The 24,184-nt window shown below is 46.8% G+C and overlaps 1 protein-coding gene across 7 annotated transcripts in view; it reads left to right on the forward strand.

Annotated features, from left to right (window-relative positions):
- Positions 1-158: 158 nt before the first annotated feature.
- Positions 159-24,184, forward strand: part of ARHGAP17 (Rho GTPase activating protein 17) — a 46,149-nt gene continuing 22,123 nt past the window's right edge. For 6 of the 7 annotated variants that reach the window (XM_054080585.1, XM_054080591.1, XM_054080588.1 and 3 more), the window contains exons 1-2: positions 159-301; positions 20,874-20,913. In XM_054080585.1, coding sequence (XP_053936560.1) covers positions 249-301; positions 20,874-20,913 — 93 coding nt within the window. In that variant the 5' untranslated portion in view covers positions 159-248. Of the gene's footprint in view, positions 302-19,910; positions 20,015-20,873; positions 20,914-24,184 lie in introns of those variants that run through there. The other variant, XM_054080590.1, reaches the window with a different exon arrangement.

Below are 24,184 nucleotides of genomic sequence, written 5' to 3' on the forward strand. Positions count from 1 at the left end.
AAGAGAGTGGCGAGCAGACGGAAGGGCAGTACATCCGGGTCCCTGGGAGAGATGAGGCTGCCGAGCCCCCGGATGTTGCCTATTGGACACGTGATGGCACGGGCAGGGCTGGAAGCGGCTCTGCGGATTCCGGGGGAGGCGGGGCCGGAAGTGGCGGCAGGTTCCGGCGTGGGCGGGGCGGCGCGGCGCGCAGAGAGGCGGCGGCGGGAGTGGGGGAGCCCGGCCGGGACCGGGGCACAGCCGCCGCCATGAAGAAGCAGTTCAACCGAATGAAGCAGCTGGCCAACCAGACCGTCGGCAGGTGCGGTGGAGGGCGGGCAGCAGCGCCGGGCACCGCGGGGCTCCCCGCGCCTCCGCTGAGCGGCGCCTCCCGGGGAAGAGCAGCGTTTGGCAGCTCGGACCGGACTGGGAGGATGGGGGATGGGGCTGTCGATGCTCGAAGCAATACGGAAATTCTAGTTCTTGGCTTCTGTCGGTGTCCTCGGGCCCCTCGGCTGCCCCGTACTGCCCCTTCCGAGTTCCTCCCTGCGGCTCCGGGGGTCCCGGGAGAGCGCTCCCTGCTGGGAACGCGCCTCTGTCCGGGCGGGTCGTGGGGGCGCTGCCAGGGCGGGAAGCGAAGGTCCCTGGTGGTGGGGATGGCGCGGCTGGGGGCTGCGGAGGCGAGGACGGGGCTGTCACGGGGATCCAGGTCTGTCAGGGGGGCAGAGAGGCGAGGGGAGTGCTACCATGGGGCCGGGGGCTGCCGGGGGACCGGGAAAGCAAAGTTGGAGACACTGTCATGAGGCTGGGGAGGCTCTCGGGGGACTGGAATCTATCAGGGGATCGCCTAGGGGGTGCCTGCGTGGGGGAATCAAGGTCTGTCAGGGGTCAGGGAGGCGATGGGGGAGACTGTCAGGGGATGAGGAGCCTTCTGGGGTCCCTCTGAGCCTCCTGAGCTGTTTGCATTGTGGACTTCCTCTCTGGGTTCTGTCGTTTCCGTTGTTGCTGTCTCGATATTGAGTTATTTGAGCCGTTTCTCACTCTTCACACGCTTCAGAGCATGCACCCGCTGTGACTGAGCTTTAACACAGGTAGCGGCAGTCTTGTCACCACAGTGGCCATCCCTTTCCAGAGCTCAGAGTCTTGGGAGGTCTTTAGCCTGGTTCTCTGGAATCCAGTCTATGCCCAGACCCAAAGCAGCTTTCCCATGTAGAACAGCCAATGCTTTTCTAATGGGGATTGGTGGTTTCATACCCAGAAACTGCTCTCTGCTTTAAGTAAAAACTGAATCTGAATAGATGTGCTTGTACTGAAAATATATATTATGCGTTATCTGTGTTTATACCTTCACAGCTTCCAATAAACTCAGTTAATAGAGTGTTCTGTTTCCTTTGGGGCCTGCACGTGCATAAACAGCTCAGGCATGGCAGCCAGGCATGGCTGAGCAGTGGATTTTTAATAGGGCATTTGTTTTGCTATAAAAGAGAGCAAGACTTCAAACCAATTTTCTGCCCCTTCATCCTTGCTTCATGCACATTAATGGATTTCTTTTACATTGTCGGAGTGATTATCGGCATTCCCTTTGTGTGTGTGTTGGGCCCACAACTCCAAATGCCGAGTGGAATGTCAAGTAATCCTCACGGTGCTGGGTAGGATAAGCACCTCGACTGCCTTCTGGTTCAAGGGGGAAATCAGAATCAAGTCTGGAGCGCTCTTTGTGGGCGTGTGTGGGCTGGGAGGTTCATGATGACCTTTGGCTGCGTGCGGCTGAGGCCGGTGGAAGCCGTGCCCCCATGGAGACTCCCGGGGTGTGGTTGTCGTGTTGATTATTGCTCACTTGGCCAGGTTGACTGCTGGTGCTGTGGCAGCCTGGCTGGAGCAGTGATATTTTCTGGTGTCACTGAGACAAGCGCCTGTCATTGGTTTTCACTAATAACTATTTAAATGGCACAGACTCATTTGTTTTTATAAGCTTAATATTGATAGTTTAATCTAAACTCTGTTTATCTTGTTTTAGTTGGCACCAAATACAAGTGCGTCCTTACTGGTTCTGTCTTTGCTTATAGAGTGGTTTTAATAATGAAGCATCATGAGTTGGTTGCATGGATTCTTTACCCAGGAACAAGTAAATCTTTCTGATAATTGTGTAGAGGTGAGAAGACTCTGAAGACTGAAGGGAATCATAAAGTTTTGGCCAGTGCTTGTTGCCTTTTTCCCACACGGATGATATCCTCATGTTTCTAAGAGCTCCAAGTTAACCTCACAGACCCTTCATGGGGTTGGTGCATGTGGCTGTGTTAGCACGAGGGTGTACAGACGCTTTTCCTGCTGTCCTTAATATTTGTGTCTGTTTGAGAAGGAAAAGTGCTTATGTAGTTGCAATAACTTTCAGCACTGAAAATCAGCATTAATTCTAGTGGAATTCGGGAAGCTTTGTTTACAGATATGATTTGGGGGTAGGAGGGAAAGAAACAGAACTCAGGAGGGTTGTGTTGGCTTTGGTACTGTGTGATTGCCTGTACGTGTGGGAACTGAATAATTGAACTGAACTGGTGAGTATTTCATACCACCAGTAGTAGTAGCAGTAGTTTGGGATTTATCTGGTTCGGCTTGCCATTGGTGTGAATGATACTGCCTTCCTTAGAGCTGGCTGCTGAACACTGGCGTCTGTGGCCTTGCACCACAAACATGTGACTTGGGATCAGAGAAGTAACTTCTTAGCCTGAAAAATAAGAGAAGATGGGCAAGAGCTTTGTTAGAGCAGAGGCATGGCATTTATGGGGAGCCCCTGTGTCTGTGTGGATGGTATTACATAGAGTTATGAAATACGTGTCGGAAATTAATTAGAGGGGATTAGCTGAGTGGAACAGGATTCCGCAGTAATTAATAGATGTGTTAAATATTTTTCAGCAATTACCTGGTGGATGTTGGGTGCCTTTAGATCAGTATTGAATCTACTGCTGAGTGCTTTATTGTTCATGTATTTGACAGGTTTGTTCTGGTGTTGCAGTGTGCAAGCAGGCGTTTCTGCTGAGCGGAGCAGCGCTGGTTACCCATGAAGTGAAATATTGATTGCTTGTCTCTAAACCTGGAGGAAAGGGGGAAATGAAACCGTGTTTTGCCTTTTGCTAGGGCTGGCAGCTCAAGCAGCAGCTGCTTCCCCAAGACCCTCAGAGTTTGAGCTGGACGGCTTGGACAGCCTCTCCTTGTGAGACATCATCAAAGCTTACTCAGGCCAGCCCTGGCTGGAATAAGGAGCTGTGAACCTCTATGTGGGTTGGTTCTCATGTCATCCTGAGGGGCTTGCCCTTCATGGAGATCATTCCCAAGAAGCAGGACTGGAGTGTGCAGGGAGCAGAAGCACAGCTTATCAGGAAATCATTAGTTCCATGTGAACTGAATTAACACATCAGAATGAACCATCAGCTCGACTAGGACAGACACACAGCTAACCACACAAAAACACCAGTGCAAATCTGACTTGTTTTTTCAGCTGCCTCCAAACTCCAGCTAAACAGCTGGAAGCTTTCAGTTAGGCTTGAAAAAAGGGAGTGGAGAAGGGCAGAAGAACCTTGGTTGTGAACTTGATGACTTTCAGGTGCCCTGTGATCCTGAGGGGTGATGTACTGCAATTGCTTCTGATGGAATTGGTGTGCTCATTCCTCTAAGGCTTGATCTGATTTGAGGACCAAGGCTTATGCCCATGGTTCCTATGACCCACAGGTTTCACATGTGCTTTGTCTGGATATAATTTCTTGTGAAATAGGAGTCACAGATAGGGTTTCGTACAGGCTGTCTCAGGGATTTGGAGTGGCGAGGTGCTGCATTCGCTTGTGTATGCATAAGCCGGTCCCCTTTCTAGCAGAGCAGCTGTGTGTTGGGTTCAGAAATGGGAAGGATTTTGTTGTGTGTGACATCAACAAGGTGATTCTTCAGATATCGACAAGTACTTGTTTGACAGTTTTCATTCCCATTTATAAATTACGACGGCAGCCCTGTTTTGCTTAGAAGCTTGGGAAGCTTCTACTTTACTGCTGCAGTCATCTCTAATGACAATGAATGTTCAGAGTTGTTGTCATTAAAGGCTTTCAAATGATGCACTAATAAGCGTTTGAACTCCGTAGCTGAGTAATTCATAGGAGGAAAGAGTCCACAGAGGTGTTTGTGTCATGCTGTTTACTCACAGAAAACCAGGTTGGTAATTAATGACACTTATGAGGCTGCCTAACAGTTCTGTGTGAGTGCCCCTGCCTCTGGGGACACAACTGTTGCTGTTGTTCTCATCAGTGTCATGTTTCACGTGCAATCTGCAGAATGCCATTCAGATCAGAAATTGTTCTAGGCAGCTGGTCTGGAAAGTGCCTGTCTGGGGAAGTCCTTGAGGATCAGGATGGATGGATGAATGGGTGGATGTACACTATGAGAGCTCCTCTGCCTGCCCCCAGGCTGTGACAGTCATTTAAACCAGGGACCAGCAGGTCTAGCTAATTAAAATCTGGAAGAGACTTCAAAGCTCCTTGGAAAGGTCTTTCAATGCAAGAAGCTAAGTTACTGTAGCTTCTTCACTGTTTTTCCGCTGTTTAAATGTGACCTCTTGTACACAAATTGGTTTTTCCAGGCCCCGTACCCATGGCGTTACTGTGACTCACCAGGAGTATTTGAATGTCTCTTTTAATAGCTCGTGCCCTGCCTAAAAGTTACTGTGCTGAGCTATATTTAGTATTTCTTCAAGCTGCTTGGCAATTTGTAAGTCGTGTTGGAACTGGCCTTATTGTAACATATTACATTAAAGCAGTTATGTTAAAATGGCTCTTACTGGTGATTGTGTGCCGTAAGGAGCTACCTACATCCTGCCAATAGGTTAACCCTACAGTGCCGTTGAACATCAAAGAAACACTGACTTGAAGCTTTTCTAGTTCTTCTGTGGATGATAAAATTGGGTATGACCCTAGTATCTGAAAATGTCTGGCTCATGCAAATATCCTTTTAAAAAAGTGAAGTCTGACAGACGTTTGCTTGTCGGCATCGGTGAGGATATTTGAAAAAGTGGTGAAGAGCACTGAAATAAGTTTTTCTGTGGGCAGGGAGAGAATCTGCGTTGTGCTTGATCTCAGGGGTTGACATTTGTCTGCGTCTCAGTACTGGGGAGAAGAAAACTATGGTTCCAGTGTTTATAACAGTTATCTCAAACATTTCCTGTTTATCTCCAAATGAAGTTCGAGGTCTCTTTAATTAGAAAATTGTCTGAGGTCTTTCTGTGTGGAAGATTAATTCACTGACAGGTTTAAAGAGCTGGCGTTGATTCAATCAGGGGAGATCTGTTTCCCTGAGTGTGTGTGGACTTTGGGACTTTGTGTAACTGCCGAGGGATGATTAGAACAGCCCATGTGCAATGCCGAGGCTCTGGCACGCTGGTAGGAAAGGGAATGCATTCTCCGGACGTCTGCACGGGAGCAGCCTGGCTGTGAACAGGCAGAGCGGGAAGGCATCAAGCTTTATTTTGATGGAAACACTGGAGCGGGCTTGTACAGCTGCACAAGCGGTTTGGTACCTCCTGGGCTGCAGAATGGGCTGTGCAGTGGCACAGAGCTCTGCGCAACAGGGTTCCCATCTGAGACATAAGCCAGAAAAGCACTGTTACCCCTCTGCCACTGCCTCTCAGACTCAGCAGTATCAACAGAGTCTCTTGGTATCTTGCATGTTTATCTGTTTCCTGCACCCTTTGGGGACCGCTGACACAATGTAATGCCTTGTGTGGCTTGGGAATCTGATTTTCCCAACAGTACAAACTTCCAATTATAGAAAAACTTGCAGCCATTATGTTTTCAGTTTGGGGCTGCTGCCTGTGGTAAGACTTGGCTCTTGTCCGTGGATTTGTGACTGCCATTAGCACAGCAATAAATGGAATAGCACGTGGATATAAATCGTGTTCAGACCGTGCTCTAGGTCCAGTTAGCATGTCTGCTAACTGCATTGATCCATGCGCCCTTCAAAGCGGATTGCTGAAGCCAAAGGAAAAACTGCCTGGATTTTCTGAAGTTGAGGACTCCAGGGTGGTTGTCGGGGGTGGTTCTGCCTCGGCCAGCAGCAAGTAGAGCCAGGGGGGCTGGGAGGCTGAGTGCCTACGCTGCCAGTGGGAAGGGACACTGCTCTGCTGGGACCCTGGGAAAGAGGAGAGACTTTATCTTGTGAGCAGATGGTTAGGAAACAGAAGAGTGCAGTCTGAGCTGCTTTTAGGTGTTCCCTCCAAGTTTGGTACAGGCAGGTAGTTTATCAGTATCTTTAGTTCCTCAGGGGCCAAGATGATCTTGTGTTGGTTAAAAGTCTAGGTCGTAAGGATATTTAAGATTAGAAACTGTTAAATTATGTTGTGCTTTTAAGAAACTGATTGCCAAAGTAGTTCATGGTGTGTAACGCTGTGCTCCATGCATTGCAGTGTGGCGTTTGCCAGAAAACCACCAGATTAAACTTTCTGAATACAAGCACAGCGTGAAGGAGTGCTCTTACAGAGGCAGCACTGGGGTTTAAATTAATGACTAAGTATTTGCTCAGCCCTCAGCTTAAAAAGCCTCGTCACTTGTGATCCTATTCCAGACCACATGAAAACCTAGGAATGCCTTGCCCAGTCTGTGTCTGCCTTGCCTGATGTCCGGTGGCCAGGATGAGATGTCGTGGGGCGGATGCAGGGCTCAGCTATCCCAGGGCTTTCTCCACACATGTTCTCAGGACTGCCAGCTGAGTTGGGCTTGGGAGCTTCTGGAGCCAGAGGTGCCCTGTGTGGCTGAGGTCTGACAGCACCAGGCATGTCCCTGTCCCTGCACTGACTATGCCATCCTTGCTAACACAGAGCTCCACCTTGCCAAACAGTCAGGAGGAGGTCAGAGCTGCGGGCTGCTCTCCTGAAAGCCCCAATTTTGATAGTTTAAACTATTTGTTTTCAGTGTAAGGGAATCATGTGAAAAGAACGTGTTTCTCTGTGCCTGCAGTGTGTAAGGATGAGCTCCTGGATGTCTTACCTTCTTTTCCTGAGCAGTGAAGGTGAAGCTTCTGGATTTTTTGCTTCACCTTACTAGATGCAGAAAATGCCTTTCCAACTTACACAAATAATTCTGGTATTCAGTGGTGAGGAATGACTTGTTTTAGTTGTGCTAAATCTTGTTGACTTTAAGATACCTCAATAAATAGTTTGCTTTCTAGTAGAGACCTGGCTAAAGCCTGTTGGTTAGAAGAGAAAAGGTGTTAAATAGCTCTGTGGCAGCCATGTGTGTCAGCTGCCGAGCAGGCAGTGGGTAAAATACTTGAGATTTTTGTTTCAGAAAAATAAATAAGAGACTCCAAACTTGGGGATTTGGGAAATATTATTTGCTCTCTGCATGGATGGCTTCATTTCCTCTGGCTCAGTTCCTCATGCTGCTGCTTAATGAAACAGATAAAATATTCACAGCACAGACACATACTGTAGGATGTGAGGTAGCTAGGAGCATCCTGGGCTTCCTGCTTTGCCAGGGGTCAGGACTGCTCAGCAGAGGTGAAGGGAACTTCTGCCTCAGGAAAGCACAGCCTTAAAATGGGAGATAAAATGCCCTGTTTCCGTGTAGGGATTCCTTGGGTGTTTCCCAAGGTTTGGAAGGATCTGGGGCAGCAGTGATTGTGCCAAACCTGGCGTGCTTTGCTGGTGTCACAGCTCGTGGCCAGAGCTTGAGTCACCATCTCGTCAGAGCCATGCGGCTGCCTGGGTGAAGGAGATGGGGAAGCAGAGGCTAGGAAAGCAGGAAAGGATATATTGAGGTGTTAGGTGCATCCGGGTTGGATGTTTTGGTATCTGACATAACCACAGGGTAACAGAGGTAAAAATACACTTGGATTTGGTTTAGTGCAGCTGCTCAGTGAAGAATCATAGAATTGTTTGGTTGGAAAAGACCTTTGAGATCAACGAATCCAACCGTACCTGTCCACTACTAAACCACGTCCCTCAGCACTTTATCTAATCATGTTTTAAACACCTCCAGGGATGGGGACTCAACCACTTCTCTGGGCATCCTCTGCCGGAAGAGTCAGTTCTCCCCCCGTGCTCTGGAGGGGAGTCAGCTCTGCCAGTACTTATCCATATAAACAAAATCATCTTGGTGTCACCCTCTTTGTGCGTGAAGCTGTGATTCCATGATCTGAACTTGACCTGATGGTGGTTCTTCAGAGCAAATAATTTTAATATCGGGTTATGCCCAGGCTCAAAATCCTAAAATAGTGATGATTTAATCTGCCTAAATAGCTAGAACTGATCTAAGGAGCTGTGTCAACCTGATGCTGTAATGCAATATACTTGGAACTGGGGAAAGCAAATGTATTTTGTAGATACTTGCAGGGTATTTTTAGTTTATGAGAATGTATCTGTGACCGGAGCTGCTATCCAGAGGTCGTTGTATTGGCAAAGGATGAAATGCCAAATGGGTACGATCTTGTTACAATGTGGGTAAATGGAAAGTGTCTTAGTATGTCAGAAATGTTTTCTGATATTAGGCACAGTTCCCGGAAAGAAAAGTAGCTCTGTTTTATTGATGTTGGGTTTTCCTTAAGGCAGCAGTGGGCTGTCCCTCTTTGCTGAGGCACAGCTCTGATCCAAAACCTGTGGGAGCTAAATAATGCAAACTTACCTGGGGGAGGCATGGCTGAGCTCCGGTAACTCTGAACCAGGCAGCTTCCCAGCAGCTGCTGACATATCAAGTGATTTTAACAGATTACGGTGCTTGATTACCTCATTTTTTCAGGGCTGCTTGATTGTCTGGTTTTGAAAGCAAGGCTAAATTTGATCCTCGCCACCAGTGTCATGCTCACAGCAGCACTCGATGTCTAGACAAGAAAGAATAGGGAACTTCTGAGTGTCCTTTCTATCTGCAACATTGCTTTATTGGCTGAATTAGACATGTTGTCCAGAGCAGTGGTGGCTACCCCGTCCCTGGATGTGTTCAAGGCCAGGCTGGATGGGTGTTTGAGCAACCTGATGCAGTTGAAGAGGTGGAACTGGATGGGCTTTAAGGTCCCTTCCAGCCCAAACCATTCCACGATTCTATGATGATTCTGTTATTTTGGTGAAAATTTACTCTTGAGGAACAAAATAGCCCTAAAAGCTTTGAGTTTGTAGTTACTATTCCATGCACCTTGTGCTTGTGCAGTCCTGCTCTCCCAAAAGGAAAGGAGTGCTCAGTAATACACGCCAGTGGGCTGAGGTCATGAGTTCTTCTCAGTGAGGTGGAGCCTATTTTCTCTACACACAAATTGTTGTTGGTAAGTTAATTGCATTGCAGGATGACAGGAACATCCTGGAGTGACTACAGCAGGTAATCAAAGAGCCGGGGATCTGCAGAAAATGAGTATGCAAGTCATCCACATCAGCTTTCAGTGAGAGGGGTCCATGAAGGAGGAGGTTTTTCCTCCTCTCACAAGTTGTCCTGTGCCAGAGGTAGCTGGGCTGAGGCTTTTGTATAAATATACACTGGCTGTGTTGCACATTTCGTGAGATCCCAGTGATACTCCCAGAGTAAGGATTCCTGTAAGGAAAACTTGTAATGGCACAGAAAAGGTAGGGCAAGCTGATAGCTGTTAACACTGTTGGGACATGCACACCTTGGTATTAGGGATGAGGCTACAGAAGACTTACTGTAGCCAGTGACGGGGAAATTAAGTGACATGGTTGGCCCTTTTCAGAAGATAAATGGCCTTGCATACAGACTGGAAAGTTGTGGCTGTGGTATGGCTGTGAAAAGTACAGCCCTTTGTTCAAATGCCAACTTCTTTCAGCATCTGTGAACTAATTATTAAGTAATCGATTGAAGGAAATGTTACTGCACCTGATTAAAATTAGGTTTCCATAGGAAAAGGAGGGAAAGTACAAAGCAAATGTTTTCGAACAGAACAATAAATTGGGGAGCTAAACTGTTGCAGGTTCTCTCTCAGCCAAGCGTTTAACTGGTTTGTCTTGCTGGGAGCCGATTCCACATGCAGATTAAGTGTCCTGATCTGATATTTTTGTGGGAATGGAACAGTAGACTAAAGTAATCCAGATTTTGTAACAGCAGGCCCGAGTGTGTGTAGAACTGTGGTGTGGGTTAAGAACCTGTGATTGCTATTAATCAGGCTCCTGGTTCCTTCTCAGAAGTCCAGGGATGGAGTTAACTTTCAGTTTCATGCTGGAACAGCAGAAAGCGTGGTGTATGACACACGCAGGGCGGCGTTGGCACTGCTCTGTGTGTCATCCGCGTTAGTACGGTCTTGTACACACTGTATCCAAGCAACGGGAAAACACATCTCCATCCCGAGCCGTACGGCCCTGAAACTGGATGAGTTGCCTCCGTTGTCAGCTGATTGTCCAGCTCAGCGCAGAAACTCACTTTCCTGATGGTGAAACACAGTAAAGGGCTCGGCCATTAATTGTTAATCATACTGATCAGAAAATCAGTGCACAAGCTTCATTGTGAAATAGGGATTATTTTTTACACCTACTGTTTTGTCACTGGGCTCTGAGTCCATCTTACTTCTGGTCCCTAAATCTCCTGATATTGTTTTTACTGTTACTTCAAAGCTTCCAGCTCCTTTTTGCTTTCTTAGTTTCTATTCCTACTTGGTGGTTCTGCCTTTTTGGTGTTTCCTTGTTCTGCTTTGCGTGTTGATTCCTTTTGGTTCCTATTCAAAGGTTTTCTCCTGCCAGCTTTGTCAATCCCTGAACTGAAAATAGCCCTGTCTGGACCATGGGTGAAATTAGAACAGCAGTACCTTTGCTGAAGTGTTCCATTTGGGGTTGGGGTTTTGGGTAACATGTAGCTGGAGGGTCCTGCCAGGGGGCAAAAAGGCAACCAAATATGCAAAAACCGCCAAGGATTTTGTGGCAGCTTAGTGTATTTTGCTCATTCCTATATTACAGAGAACTGCCGGAATTTAACAGTGTGTGGAGTTGGCGGGGAGCCTGCCTGGCCTGTGGCTGAAGTGGGAAGCGGTGCCCTGCTGGAAAGCTCCAGGGATGTTTGAGGGGGTTCAGTGGGTGTTTGCCTTTCTTCCCCTCCTCAAATATCACAGAGTTCCCATGTCAGCAGGTGGTTTGGCAGGGGGACTGGTCCTGGCCAAAACCTGAAAGCTGCCAAATCCACGTGTAGGGAATTCCTGAGCCGTTCTCTTCTCCAGGAACACTAGCTGCTGCCTTAACGCTGTGGTCAAGAGGTCCAACTGAATCACGCTCCTTCAGCCAGGCCTTGATTCCCTCACTGCCCTTCCATTTATTCCCTCCTCGCCTTTGTGCTTGCACAGCTGATCTCAGTGCTGGAGTTAATCGGGACTGAGAAATGGAGTTCCTCCAGCCCTGGGAGCTGTTGACCTGTGGAGATGCTTTGCCAGGCACGGGAGATGCAAGAGCCAAGGATGCAGGAGGGAGGACATGGCAACATCCAGCAGCTCTGCCAGCTGATGTCACCTCCGCATTCATGAAATCTTGGCCTGAGGACACAGTTTTGTGATCAACTTAAGCTGATTTTAAGTAGCTGTTGTTGCCATAAGGGACAGATTTCCCCTCTCCCTGCCCAGCCTGCACTGGTGCCTGGGGACTGCAAATGCTGCAGCTGTGGGTGGTTTGGGAAGAGGGCCAAAATGACTGGAAACCAGTCAGTTCCACTGGATGTAATTCCAGTCTGAGCTGCCTGTGACCACTTTGGGTGCCAGGGAGGGACAGGAGGGCCGAAAACCAGCACCTGAGGATTGGGGAATGGAGGCTGCTTCAGGAGAAGGGCTGTAGGGAAGCGTGTGAGGGAGGAATCCAACATTTACTCCTTGTCCTGGCAGGGACTCCCGCTGGCACAAATTCAGGCTGCTGTGGAGGGACAAGGTGAGAGGCAGCTGGGGAAGGGAGGTGGCTGCAGTCCCTGGCTGCAGGGACTGCACCTGCTGGGACAGGTTAATTTTCAACCGGACCTGGTGCCCTGACTGCGAGTGCCACTGGGGCACCGAGGCGGCAGGAGGAATTCCCGTTCTGGCAGCAGCTGCCTTTGTGCTGGCACACAGGGGTTGTAAAATTGCACCTTAGATTAGGGAATAACAAATGCAGTAATTATTTGGGTTGCTTTCTGCTCTACTGTCTCTTATATCAAAATGGTACCCAGGTCATTTAGATAAAATTATTGTACCTAAGCAAAAGGTTGTTACTGGCTTGGAGGAATGAGAGACATTGTGTGAAAATAAACATCTTAATGTCAATAAATACTAGTCTGCCAAGTATTAAGGACAGGTCTTTACCAAGAGATTGGATAAGGGTGTTTGTAGCCATTCTTTTATAAATTATATCCATAAACTGTCACGTTTAGAAAGTTCAAGTTCTATTGCAATATCAAATAGAGTAGGAGTAGTGTGAGAAAAGTAAATTGTAACACTTCAAGGGGTTACACATAAAAGTAAGAAAGGGGTACAGCATAGAAAATATATTTTGATCTGGTGTATAAAGCTTCTTGTGTAGCTTTGCTTTGCCTTGGGTTCCTTGGGGTTTTTTAATCACTGATTTGTGGCAGCTCAGCACAGGAGTTTTTAGTTGGGGAAAACCCATATGATAGCTTTCATCTTGACTGGAATTGAGCATTTAGAACTTTAAGGCCCTACAGCAGCACTTTGTGTTTCCTTCTGATGGTGTTGGTACTCTCACAAATGAAATGGACTTTTTTTTCAAAAGGAGCCACAGGTTGCTACCTTTGCCAAACACACACTGTGAGGGGGAGGTCTGGCTTTTTGAAAGTCCAGAGCAATGCAGGGAGAGCTTTACTGGTGAAACCTTTGTTCCTGGTATTAAGTTAGTGATAAGTACTGGGTTTGCTGGGACAGAAGTGAACTGGAAGCACTTAATTGTAGATTTCTGTTTGTATCCAGAAGCTGAAAAGCCATCAGACTTATCAGAGCCTGCTCACCGGAACACTGCTTCCTCCATCAAACAGAACTGCTTTGAATCTGGTTCTGCAGTTAAACCACGCTTGTGGTTCTTTGCTCCATAGAAGGTTCTGCTTGCATTCGTCTCTGATTTGCAGTGCACATGGCTAAAATAATCTCCCTAGGTTTGTTACATAGGCTGAACTGTTTGAACAGTGGTTTCAGTTTTGATTTTTTTGTCAAACTGCACCATGTTTGGTTTAATTCTCAAGATTTAGTGTTAAGAACATTGATTTTTACAAGGAGGGATTGGGGTTCTGGAGGGCAGGGCCTCAATGCAGTGCCTGTATCTCCGAGAGTGGCCCTTAAATAGGATTTGGCTTGAGCTATGTGGTTCTAAATAGCTCCGTTTACTGCCTCATTGGAGAGAGGAGCCTTGGATCCATTTCACTTCCAAAGGAATTTCAGATTCCCTAATGCAAACAGTCTGTCATGGGCTTCCCTGCAACTGCAGAAGAGCTGTCTGCTTTCTCTCCAAGATGATTATCTGTCTAAAGCCAGGCCTGCCTTTAATTAAAACAGGCAGTCTTCATTCTTCAGCGCCGGATGGCTGAGATTACAAAAGAGATCAAAGCTGCAGCTTTTAGATTGAATGACCAAGCGAAGTTTGATGGAGGAACTCAAAAGAGCAGAAATCTTCATCCATTTAGTGAGGCCTACATTGCAGTTTTACAGCTTCCAGGGTTCTGAAGATAAAGGTCCCAGTTAATGAAATATTCTGATGCCCTGGAGGTGAGCCACTTCCTGCATGGATTAAAGCTGGGATCAGAGCATCACCTCAGTGGGGAGACTGGTTCTGCACGGAGAGCTTCTCAGGGAATGGAGCTGGGGGTTATCTTCTCCAAACCTTCCAGAGAGACCTCAGAGCAGCTTCCAGTACTGAACGGGGCTTCAGGGAAGCTGGGAACGGGCTCTTGATCAGGGAGTGCAGGGGTAGGACAAGGGGAAATGGTTTTCAGCTGTGAGAGAGGAGATTGAGATGAGATCTTAGGAATAAATGATTTGCTATGAGTGTGGGGAGGCGCCGGCCCAGGTTGCCCAGAGCAGTGGTGGCTGCCCCATCCCTGGAGGTGTTCCAGGCCAGGTTGGATGGGACTTTGAGCCCCCTGATCCAGTGGGAGGTGTCCCTGCCCATGGCAAGGGGTTGGAACTGGAGGGGTTTTGAGGTCTCTTCCAACCCAGATCATTCTGTGATTCACTGAACAGCAGCATCAGTGGCCACTGAATTTATGGTGAAAGCAGTTTTAATGCTTGTGCAGAGGTTGATATTGTTAATATTCATGAAAAACAGGGATAGTAGGCAGACTGGATGTCTCACTGGTGTGTGTAGCGAGTTGTTTCACTGCATATGAAGTAATTATTGCGAACGGTGACTGTTGTCTGGCAGCCAGGCTGAAGGGATTTAAATGTTAACTCGCAGGATGGAGTCATGCTAGTTTCTTTTGAAAAAATGCAATCCCATTTGTTACCTTGATCCCAGCTGAGGATCCCAAATCCGTTATCTTGTTCTCACTATGAGTGCTGGGAGATTTATGGAGGAGAGTCTAAAGGGATTCGCTTGAAGCTGTGTGACACAACGCTCCTGGTTGCTGTGGTGACAAGTGTGCTTGGCCAGACCCAATTCTGCTCTGGCTTGTCTTCAAACTGCTGTACAGGTGAAACCAAACTCCTACAGGATATCCACAATGCTCGGTATTGCCACCAGCTGCCAAAGGAAGCAAACCAAATCCTTCCTAATAAAGTGGGTTTGAAAAGTTACCTTTAATTTGTATTTATTAAGTCTGTGGTTGTAGGATTTGTGTTTTCCAGTTGCACAAAAGGATCCTTCAATGCGTTAAAGATCTCAGCTTCTGAAAAGCATAGAGAAATGGAGAATCTGAGTAGAATATGAGGGTGAGAAATGTGTGTTAGCACCTGCAGTTTAAATTCTGCTTTGGGTACAAAGCCTTCGCCTGAGCCTGGCTGCTCAGGAGGAGGAAGGGGCAGGGAAACCTTGGCATATTCTGAGCTGGAAAGCGTTTCCCTGCATCACTTTGATTTCCTGAAATCAAAACCAAGTAAAAATTAAGGAGGATACTGCCATAAATAGTGATTTATTTCATGTTTGGATGCTGACTGCAGCAGGCACTTAAGCGTGTGGGATGTGGCACTTGGGAGTCACTTCTCCTGCATCCTTACTGAAAGGCACACTTGTCCTTGGGCTTGTTCAGCCGCTTCAGCTCTTTCCCCTAATTGAAATGTTCACTTAGTTTTAAAATTATTTGGCATATTTGGTAATTAGGTTCCATAAACTTGGATTATAAAATACAGGGTTCATTAAGCCTAAAAGGGAAGCCTGTTGTGGAATTTAGCAGAGTGTCACATTGGGAAAAACACACTGGTATTCCCAAAACACCTTGAAGATGTATTTTCTGTGAAGTCTGTCTTGGTGAACGTTAAGAAAGCAAACCATTTAGAAGGGAAATTGTCATCTAATTCTGGATTCCTTGTTTTGGAACAGAGCTGCTGATTCTTTCATTTTTCCTGGCAGCAAATCTTGCCTATTGTAAGTGAAAAGGAGGCAGGATGTGCTGCCAGCCCGGCAAAGGTGCTCCGAAGCGTTGATTGGTCATCAAAGCTAGTCTGGTTACTCCTGGTAACATACAAATGCTTTGGTTAAGGAAAACCAAACAGCAAAGCTCTAGCTTTGGCTTTGTCTCATTTGGGTGGGTGTCTCCTCGCTTCCACTGCAGTCTTGCTAGAGTTCAGGAACGAGAGTCTTGCTGGTTGTTCTGCCATGAAGCAAACTGCCCTCCCATGGCATCACTCCTGCCAGCTCCACCTCCCATCCGCAGTGCTGGAGTCAGGGTTACTGTTTCTACTTTGACATCTGAACTGAGTCACTTGTTCTGTTGGGAATGTCCAAGTTTTTTTATGGGTCTTCATGTCAGGTTTGCTCTTGTTTCTTCCTTGTTAGCTTTTTGGGAATGTAAAATTTCACTAGTTGTGGAACCTGTACTGGCTTTGGAGGTCAGGGCTGATGTCCTGGTGGTGGGCAGGACCCTGCTGTGAAGCCAGGGAGATCTCAAATATTGTTTATATAAAGCTTTATTTTTTTTTTAACTCTCTAGTGCTGGTTTTATAGAGCCTCTCCACTTCATACATGGAAATGTAAGTTCCTTCCCTGTGGAAGTTAAACACTTTTATCCCGGAAATTCTCATCTTCCGTTTCCAGATGTACAGAGGAGACTTGTGGCCAGCAAGTGTGAAGGAGCTGTAGAGCAAAAAAGTGCGAGGACCAGTTCTGAACCTGTTCTGTGACACCATTCTGCCCACCCTGCTCCCAGCTGTCCCATGCAGGAAGCATGGCAGAGCCCGACACACAGGACTGCGCTTCAGGAAGGGCCTTGCGGAGAGAGGGAAAGTCATGTTGTATGAAGAGTTCTCAGGAACCTGCCTTTCCCAGGGACCCGCTCCATTCTTGCTCACAGGGACTGCTGCCAGTCTAGCAGCTACTTGCTGCTTAGGCGGAGGAGCAGCCTGTGCACAGAGCCCAGCATCCCTCAGCCCACTGCTCCTGCTGTGCTCTTCCTGGCTCCTGTAGAAGGTGTTGAGAGGATCCAGGCTGGGCAGGTCCCTGTTTCCCTGCCACCTGCCTGCGGATCCTGCCATCCGAGAGTGTAGGAATGGCTCCTGCCCTCTCTGGGTCACAAACTGGCATGTCCGGAGCTCATGCATGGGAGGAGCTGGGATTGTGGGACCTGCTTTCCCCTTTAGTAATGACTTGGAGGGACCTCGATTTGCAACTGGGAATCAACTGTTTGGACTGCGACGAGTTTAGCTGCTGGGAATGTAAACAGCTGTAGCTGCTGTAGTCTGAACTTCGGAATGGCAGCTTGGGACGGGCTGTGTCCATGCTGTCCCGCGGGGGAGCTTGCAGTGGAGGGTCTCCAGGCTGGAGGCCAGCTCCCAGCACTGATAAAGCCCTTGGGAACACCCTGCAGCTAAACCTTCCAGCTCTTCATCGGCTGTTGGATCCAGAAGGCACTGCTGCCTCATGGCTTCATGCTGTCAGCAGATAAAACACATATAAACCCTAATGCGGGTTAAAGACAGAGCTTTAAGTAGCAGGGAAAGAGAAATTCTTATTTTCTAAGAATTTGCTACAGCTCTAATTAGTCAGCAGAAGGAATTAGCGTCCCACAAAGCTGCAGTTAGGTGTGGGCTTTAAACCAGTAGTGCCTGTTTCTCAGCGCAGACAGAGGTTCCTTTGATGGTTGTTGCTGGTTCTGCAGGTGCCAGCCCAGTGAGGAGCCAGGCTGTGCCCTATCGCCAGGCTGTGTTTCTGTCTCATGGCTGTGGTCACTGATAAACAATATTATTTAGTGGCTCTTTCTTGGCTTCCTTATTAAAGGTGGAATGTGGGCCTGCAGGAAGGGCGAGGTCTTCCCTCCTGCATTTCCGAACCTGACATCACCATCATCAGTGGCTTTTCTGAAGCCGCACAGGCCTGGGGATGCTGTCCTGCTGCCACCAATGGCTGTGGGACACATCCTGGACTTCAGAGGAGAGGATCTGGATTTTCCAGCTGTGACTTTAAATCCTTGATAAACCAGTCAGGCATACAAAAAGTGCTGAGGAGAAAGACATGAGAATGATTTTGTGCTTTGTATTATAATACAGAGTCTGTGAGAAAATATTTTAATTGGAAGTAAAGTTCTGGCAGCTTATGGCTGAGCCATCACTGCTTTTCACACTGATATAATTGCCTAGGAAAAAGGAGGGGAAGGAGAAATCAAACTTAATGAATCTAACATTGTATGGAAGCTCCGCTCTACTGTTTGATGGTTTTAAATTAATCTTGTGGCTAAAGCCACTCAAAAGCATCCAGTAACTTTGCGGAAGTATAATTAAAGGTTGAACACACATATGGAATAATACTAAAAGGAGCGTAGTTTCCTCTGACGATGATTTCTATAATGTGTATTTTGTGATTCCCAACAGCTATAAGTGCAGTTACAAAATCTTATTTAATTATTGCTGCACAGGTGGGAAGAACTCTGCGAACTCTGTGTCAGTCGCTGTGGTTGTTATCAGCAGCTCTGGTTTTAATGGTGTGTACATATCCAGTTACAAGCACTCTAAATGTGCTTAGAGTTTGTTTAGAATTAATGCCAGCTGCAGTGGCTGTTCTCTTTCCTAAAGCTGCTGGGGAGCTGAAGTGGTGTGTTCTCTTCTGGGCTGTCAGATCTGTCCTTCTGTGGAATCTGTCTTGTGTCACATCCCTCTGTGAGTGTGCTTCGTCCAGGGTGGATGCACTGCCGGAACACCTCATCTGATCTCTCTTACACGAAGCCAAATCGGGGACCAGAGCAAGAGGCGGGAGTCGGCACAGGCTCCAGTTGCATCACGGAAATACCGGTTGCATTCTTTGCTTAAACAGATCTCTAAGAAAAAGGAGGAGACGCAGACCTGGATATATGTGAGGATGGAGAAGGTGGCTGCTCTGCCATTGATTTTGCCAGTCTGTCACGCATAGCTGATCCCCGTATGCCATGTGTGTGGCACTGCTGCTGCCTTCCTGCTGTTCCAAACCACCCTGGACAGCCCAAGTTCCCTGGCAGGCTGGCTGCCGGAGCTCCACAGCTGGGCACCCGCTGTGAGATGCTGATTGCCGTAACTGGAACTTCTGAATGTGGCTGGAACTGCACGTAGCTCTTCTTAAATACCAAAATTAAATCACTTCCATTTGGCTCTTTTATTTATAAATGACTGCATCTGCTGCTGAAAACATCTGTGTGCTTGCAGGAGGCACCTTGGGCTGTATTGCTGAGCCCATGGCAGGTAGTGACAGTCAGCTTGGCCGTCGTCTTTCCTGGGGCAGCACTCCGTGATCTTCGCTCTGCTGCTGTCTGCATACAGTGGGGCACCTTGCTCTGGGTGGGATTCTACCTGACAGACATTTGCGTCGGTGCTTTCTTACATGCCTTGCTTAGACTGACCTGGCGTTTGAGATGAGCTGCTTGCTGAGACGCGTCCAGGTGAGGGATAGAGCTAAAGCTCTGTGCTGTTTAGTGTCGTATAGACTGGGACACACACCTTTTCATAAAGGTGGGTAAAATTTAACTTCAGCTGTTAGTGAAAATCATCTATTCACTTGGAGAGAACAGAACTGAGAAAATAGTGGTATTTGAACCCAGAAGCCACGTTAGCCGTGGTAAATGCATCCCGTTCTTCATGAAAGGCGTGTTCATGACCCAATTCTGCTATATAAAGAGAGGTACGTCATCTCTTATGCAGCCTGAAGGACAGAAAACTCTGGCTGCTCAAGAATTCTGTGTGAAATGAACACAGCGCTGTGTTCCTACAGACCTGTTGAGTAGCTCTGTGTCTTTCTGCCATATCTGTTACTGGAGGTGTATAGCAGTTGCCACTTGAGATCAGATTAAAATCACATCTGTTTAAGATGTGCTGCTCTCACTGGAGTGTTCTTATGCTGTTGTGCTTCCATGTAATTTCTGGTGGGTTTTTGCAAGAGTAAAAAAAGTAATTAAAAAGAAAGATCACGTAATTGCTCTCTAACAATTCCAGTCAGACACCATATTCCTATTTGTGGAAGTTTATCAAACTTGTATGTATTTTCTTAAGCAAATAAGTGTTGCGTTTTGGGTTGCTATCCAAATATTTAAAGACTTTTCTCTTAGTCTTCCTGGGTTTTGAGGGTTGCCATATTCTGGGTATTTAATTATTAAACACCTTATGGTTCACAAACAGTTGAAGCAGAAAATGTGCATAAATGTTAAATGCATAAAAAACCCAACAACCCTCCCCCCCCAACCCTAAAGCAAGTGGACATTGTCTCTGGAGGCATTTTGTGTGTTTGGCTGGTGAAGCCTAGTCAAGAAAATGAGCTTTCTGTGCGTGACCAGTCTTGCATGAGGTTATAAACACGTTAAGGTTAGAAGGAAGTCAGTGTAGCGGGTGAGGAACCCTGACAGCAGCCGGGGAACTCTTGAACAGGAAAAGAGAGCACTGGAGTCCCTCCAAGTCCTCCGTGGGGACAGACCTGGAAGAACAGTGAGCAGCCAAGTAGAAGAGATCACGGGTAAACTAAATCATCTCTTTATGTGTTACGGACCTAGCAAAGGTGGGATAAAGCGATATGATAGGAAATGAGTCAGCACCAAACAAATCGGTGTCAACATTAAACAATTGAATGTTTGTGGGTAAGCTGGCATTGGAAAAAGGTGTGGAATTGCAAATGTTTGTATGCTTTCAGTATGTTCATAAGGACTTGTTAGTATTTTGTCTGGCGCTGTGTGTGAGTATCAGATATTTTTCAGGGTAGACCTTTACTGGGAATAGTGTTAACTTCTGGTGATCTTTTTAAGTAGTAATTCTTTTCTATTGTTTTAGTTTCATGGAATTCAGCAGAGTGAGGTAATGGGAGATTTTGGCTGGATGTTGTGTCCCTGTAAGATTAAGGGAAGGTGTTCAGGCTGCCACTGATTGCTGGTTGATAAAGCTCTGCAGTGCTATAAAAAGCTGCAGTTGGCTCTGCTGCTCTTCTCACGTCTTTATATTCCTTTACATTGAGGTGCATTACTAACATTACCTGATTAACAACAGGGAGTGAAGTTCAAGTTGCTTCGAGATCTCTTTGTGCTCAAATGAAATTACTTAGGGTTCCCATTTGCTTTGTGCAGTCTGAAATGTTAGTTTGGTGCAGGGAATTCATGCTGTGGGCTGGGGACTCTGGGAATGTCAGGCACCCCATGCTGGACAAGTGAGCCGCGTTTGCTGTGCGAGGAGTAAGTGCTCCGTATGACATCGTGAACATGGTGTGTTTGCAGCAGGGGTTATCCTGGGATCGTGACTTGGAATGGGTCTGTTGGAAGCATTGCAGCAATCGTTGACCCTGAGCACACTCACAGTCTGACAGTCTCTTTTTATTCCTCCCCTAGGGCTGAGAAAACAGAGGTGCTCAGTGAAGACCTGTTGCAGGTACTGTACACAGCTAATATTTTTTTAAGTGCTTCTTGTGATGTTCAAGCTTTGTGCGTTTTGTTGAATACCTAACGTGGGGGAAAACTCCTGCAAGTGGCAGGGATGAAAACAGATGGTTTTGGCTGATGTCTTAGCAAGTAAAAAAACCTCTAATACTATTTGGGTGGAGAAACTCGGGTACTTCTGTTTCTGACTCCTGTTGTGCGGCTTGATAAAGTGGAGAAGGAAGCAACTTTGCTTTTATTTAGATGAACCAGCTTGTTAAGCTATGAACCATTAGTGCTAATGACCTTCTAGCCTGTCTAGTCGGGGAGGATGAGCAGGAGGAAACAATGATTTGGTACAGCTGGTTTCTGTCCTCAGCTCTGTTTCTTTTGAACAGGCCAACTCAGTCCTTAAGTGGTAAAACCCCCGTTGCCATTGCTTGTGAACAGATACTGTCAGCATTTTCTGAGAGTCTGGAATTGCTCTCAATAAACATACAAACACTTCTTGCTTACCTCACGCTATGTGTTCTCACTTTTGTCACACTGACATTTGATGTGTTTGCACACTTCTCATGTTTTTATGAGCGTGCCATCTGATCAGACCTTACTTCCATGGTGGGATTTCAGTTACTACTGTTGTTTGAACAAGGCTGACTGGTAACATAGACTTGTTCTGCATCTACTTCTATTTCCCATCTCTCCAGCAGTTCAGGTTACAGTGGAAGATGACAGGATCTGTCAGCCTTAAAACCTGAATTCAGCACAAATAGATGAAGTCATCCTGAGCAATGGTGAAACGAGCTGACCAGAAACGTTTCACCCTGCTTTCCAGGGCCCTGCTTTATTTAAACCATAAATACTGCTCTGTAGCAGTTTGACAATGCCATTTTTAATTTCTAAGGAGACCTGTACAGTTAAGTGGCATAAAAGTTGTCAAACCACCTTGAGAGCCTTCAGGAGCTAGTCTGTTTTCCTGGTTAGCTGCAGAACAGAAACAAGAAGTAAAAGCCAAAATAGCTGCTGCTTGTTGCCAAAAAAACTGTTGCAAGCACAGCTTTCCCAGGGCAGAGCAGCCTGGCTACACCCGAGTGGAAGAATTTACTCACTTGTTTGTTTGCTCTTGGGGGCTTGTGGAGGGAGAGAGGCTCTTATCTAACTAAGGAGCTTAAACCCGTGGTGCTGTTCACTTTATAAACGTGTTTCACAGTGCTCTCTTTTATATTTAGCTTTAAGACAGGATCGCCATAGCTTTTTTTCTGTTCTCTGAAGTGTAATGCTCCGTTTCAAAGGTCTCTGTTAAATCTGTTCTTGTCTGAGGACAAGGAATATAATTCAGTACTGGAAAGGCTTCCACAATAGACCCACTTTCTGGCATGCCCTTGCAGCATATAATAAAGCAGTTGTGTGGTGTTTTGTGTGCTGGAGGTGCCCTGTGGGTACAGACAGCGTGGCCCATGGGTCACATTTTCAGTTCAAAGGTGGCTTAATGGAGATGAATGTCCTTCATGGCTTTCCTGACATCTTTGAACTGAAAAACAGATCAGAGAGGAGAGTACATTATTGTGAAGATTTGGAGTCATGTTCCTCCTCTTCTGCCCTTTTGAGTTTGACTTTGACTGCCTGGAAAGAGGCTGTTGGGATGTGTTGGCTCCAGAGTCTTTCTCAGCACCCTAAGGCATCACGCTTGGCTGACGAGGGCTGTATGAGTCTGCTGGGGTCTGAGAGATGGTTCAGCTGCAGGATGTCACTGTGTTTCAGACGTGGAGGTAAACCTGTGCTCAGTATTTTTAGAAGTCTTAACTACGTGACCAAGCAAAAATAAGTGCTTCCACAAATAGTGGATGGTTTGGAACGTGGTGATGGTGTTTAGAATGTGATGGTGTTTAATTTTGAAGATAAAATGACAGAAATAATCCCCTTAACTGCAGCAGCAGACCACAGACAGAACCTCCTTGTTCATGTGGTCTTTTTGGAAGTGGGCTTAATTCTGAGCTTGTTGAGGTATGCTCTGTAAATAAAGCAATACCCTGTGCTCTCAGAGCAGTCCCCGCGCAGTTTCTCTGCACCTTGCTCTACCCCAGCAGATCTTTATTAAGCTTTTTGAGCACCTCAGCTTGGATTCATCTTGTGGCTTTTGAGCCCCTTTAGTGCCTCCTTAGGTAGCGAAACTTCAGTCTTCTTACGCTGGTCCTTCAGCTCACCAGCCTTCCTCTGCTGGTGGATCTTCCCCTTCCCTGTGGACTCGCAAAGGCCACTGCTGGGCACCGCAGCCCTGAGGCCCAGCTTTGAGTGCTTCTCCAGGCTGAACTGCGATCTCCTCTTCTGAAAGGGAGCAGGGGCGCCAGCCCTGCCCTTACTCCTGCATTCAGGACAGGGCTCCCACGTCCAACAGCGATGACTCTGCTGATACTCACCAAGTCCCTGTCTGACTGGGCCTCCCTGCTCTGGCATCTCTTCTTCCTCACAGCTTCTCCCAGCCCTACACCCTTGAGGCTCCTCTTCTGTTGGATCCACTTTCCCTTTTAGTAACTGTAGGTTTCATTAGCTGCCCTTCTTGGGTCCTAATTGCGTCCTTCAGGCTGTAACTACTTTAGGGATACACATATCCTATCCCAGTAGTGCCAAATAAATCTGCGGGGAGGAAAAACTGTGGCATTCTTACCTGGATGTGTGGTATTCTAAATGAGAATCTATAGCTTCTCGTGTTCATTAGCACACAGCAGGCTCCCTCTTGGAAAAAACGACAGTTTATCTCCTTCAAATTCAAGCACGGTGCCCTTAACAAACACTAAAATGGGGCGTAAGAACTTAGCACTGCAATTACTGCTCTGTCAGCTAATCTGTGTTTATGATTGCTAGCAAAGCTAGGGAGAATTGTTCCCCTCCTGAAAATGTAATGGGAGTGATTTTAGAGCTCTATCCAAAACTGGAATCTGTTCAGATTATTTCTACAGATGAAATGTGCTTTTTTTTTTCTTCCTTGCTTTTTAAATAGAAGCCATTCCAAAGGGCCTCCTTTTAATTCTTGGTGAGTCATGAAAATGCAGATAAACCACATTCTTTTGGTGCTGTGCATAGAGAGCTCAGTGCCATAAGCACTTCTGTCCTGGGGCTCATCACTTTGTTTGCTTTTGGTGTTCTTTGAAATAAAATAGTCCAAATTCCTTACTTTAAATCCCTTGAAAGGACAGTTTTTTATGTATGTCTTTGTCATGTCCACAGCCTCTGTATTAAGCCATGTTTCCAATATACTGTGATAAACAGAGCTCTTGTTTGTGTAT

The sequence above is a fragment of the Cuculus canorus genome, chromosome 15, assembly GCF_017976375.1.
Source record: "Cuculus canorus isolate bCucCan1 chromosome 15, bCucCan1.pri, whole genome shotgun sequence".
Classification (NCBI taxonomy): Eukaryota; Metazoa; Chordata; class Aves; order Cuculiformes; family Cuculidae; genus Cuculus; species Cuculus canorus.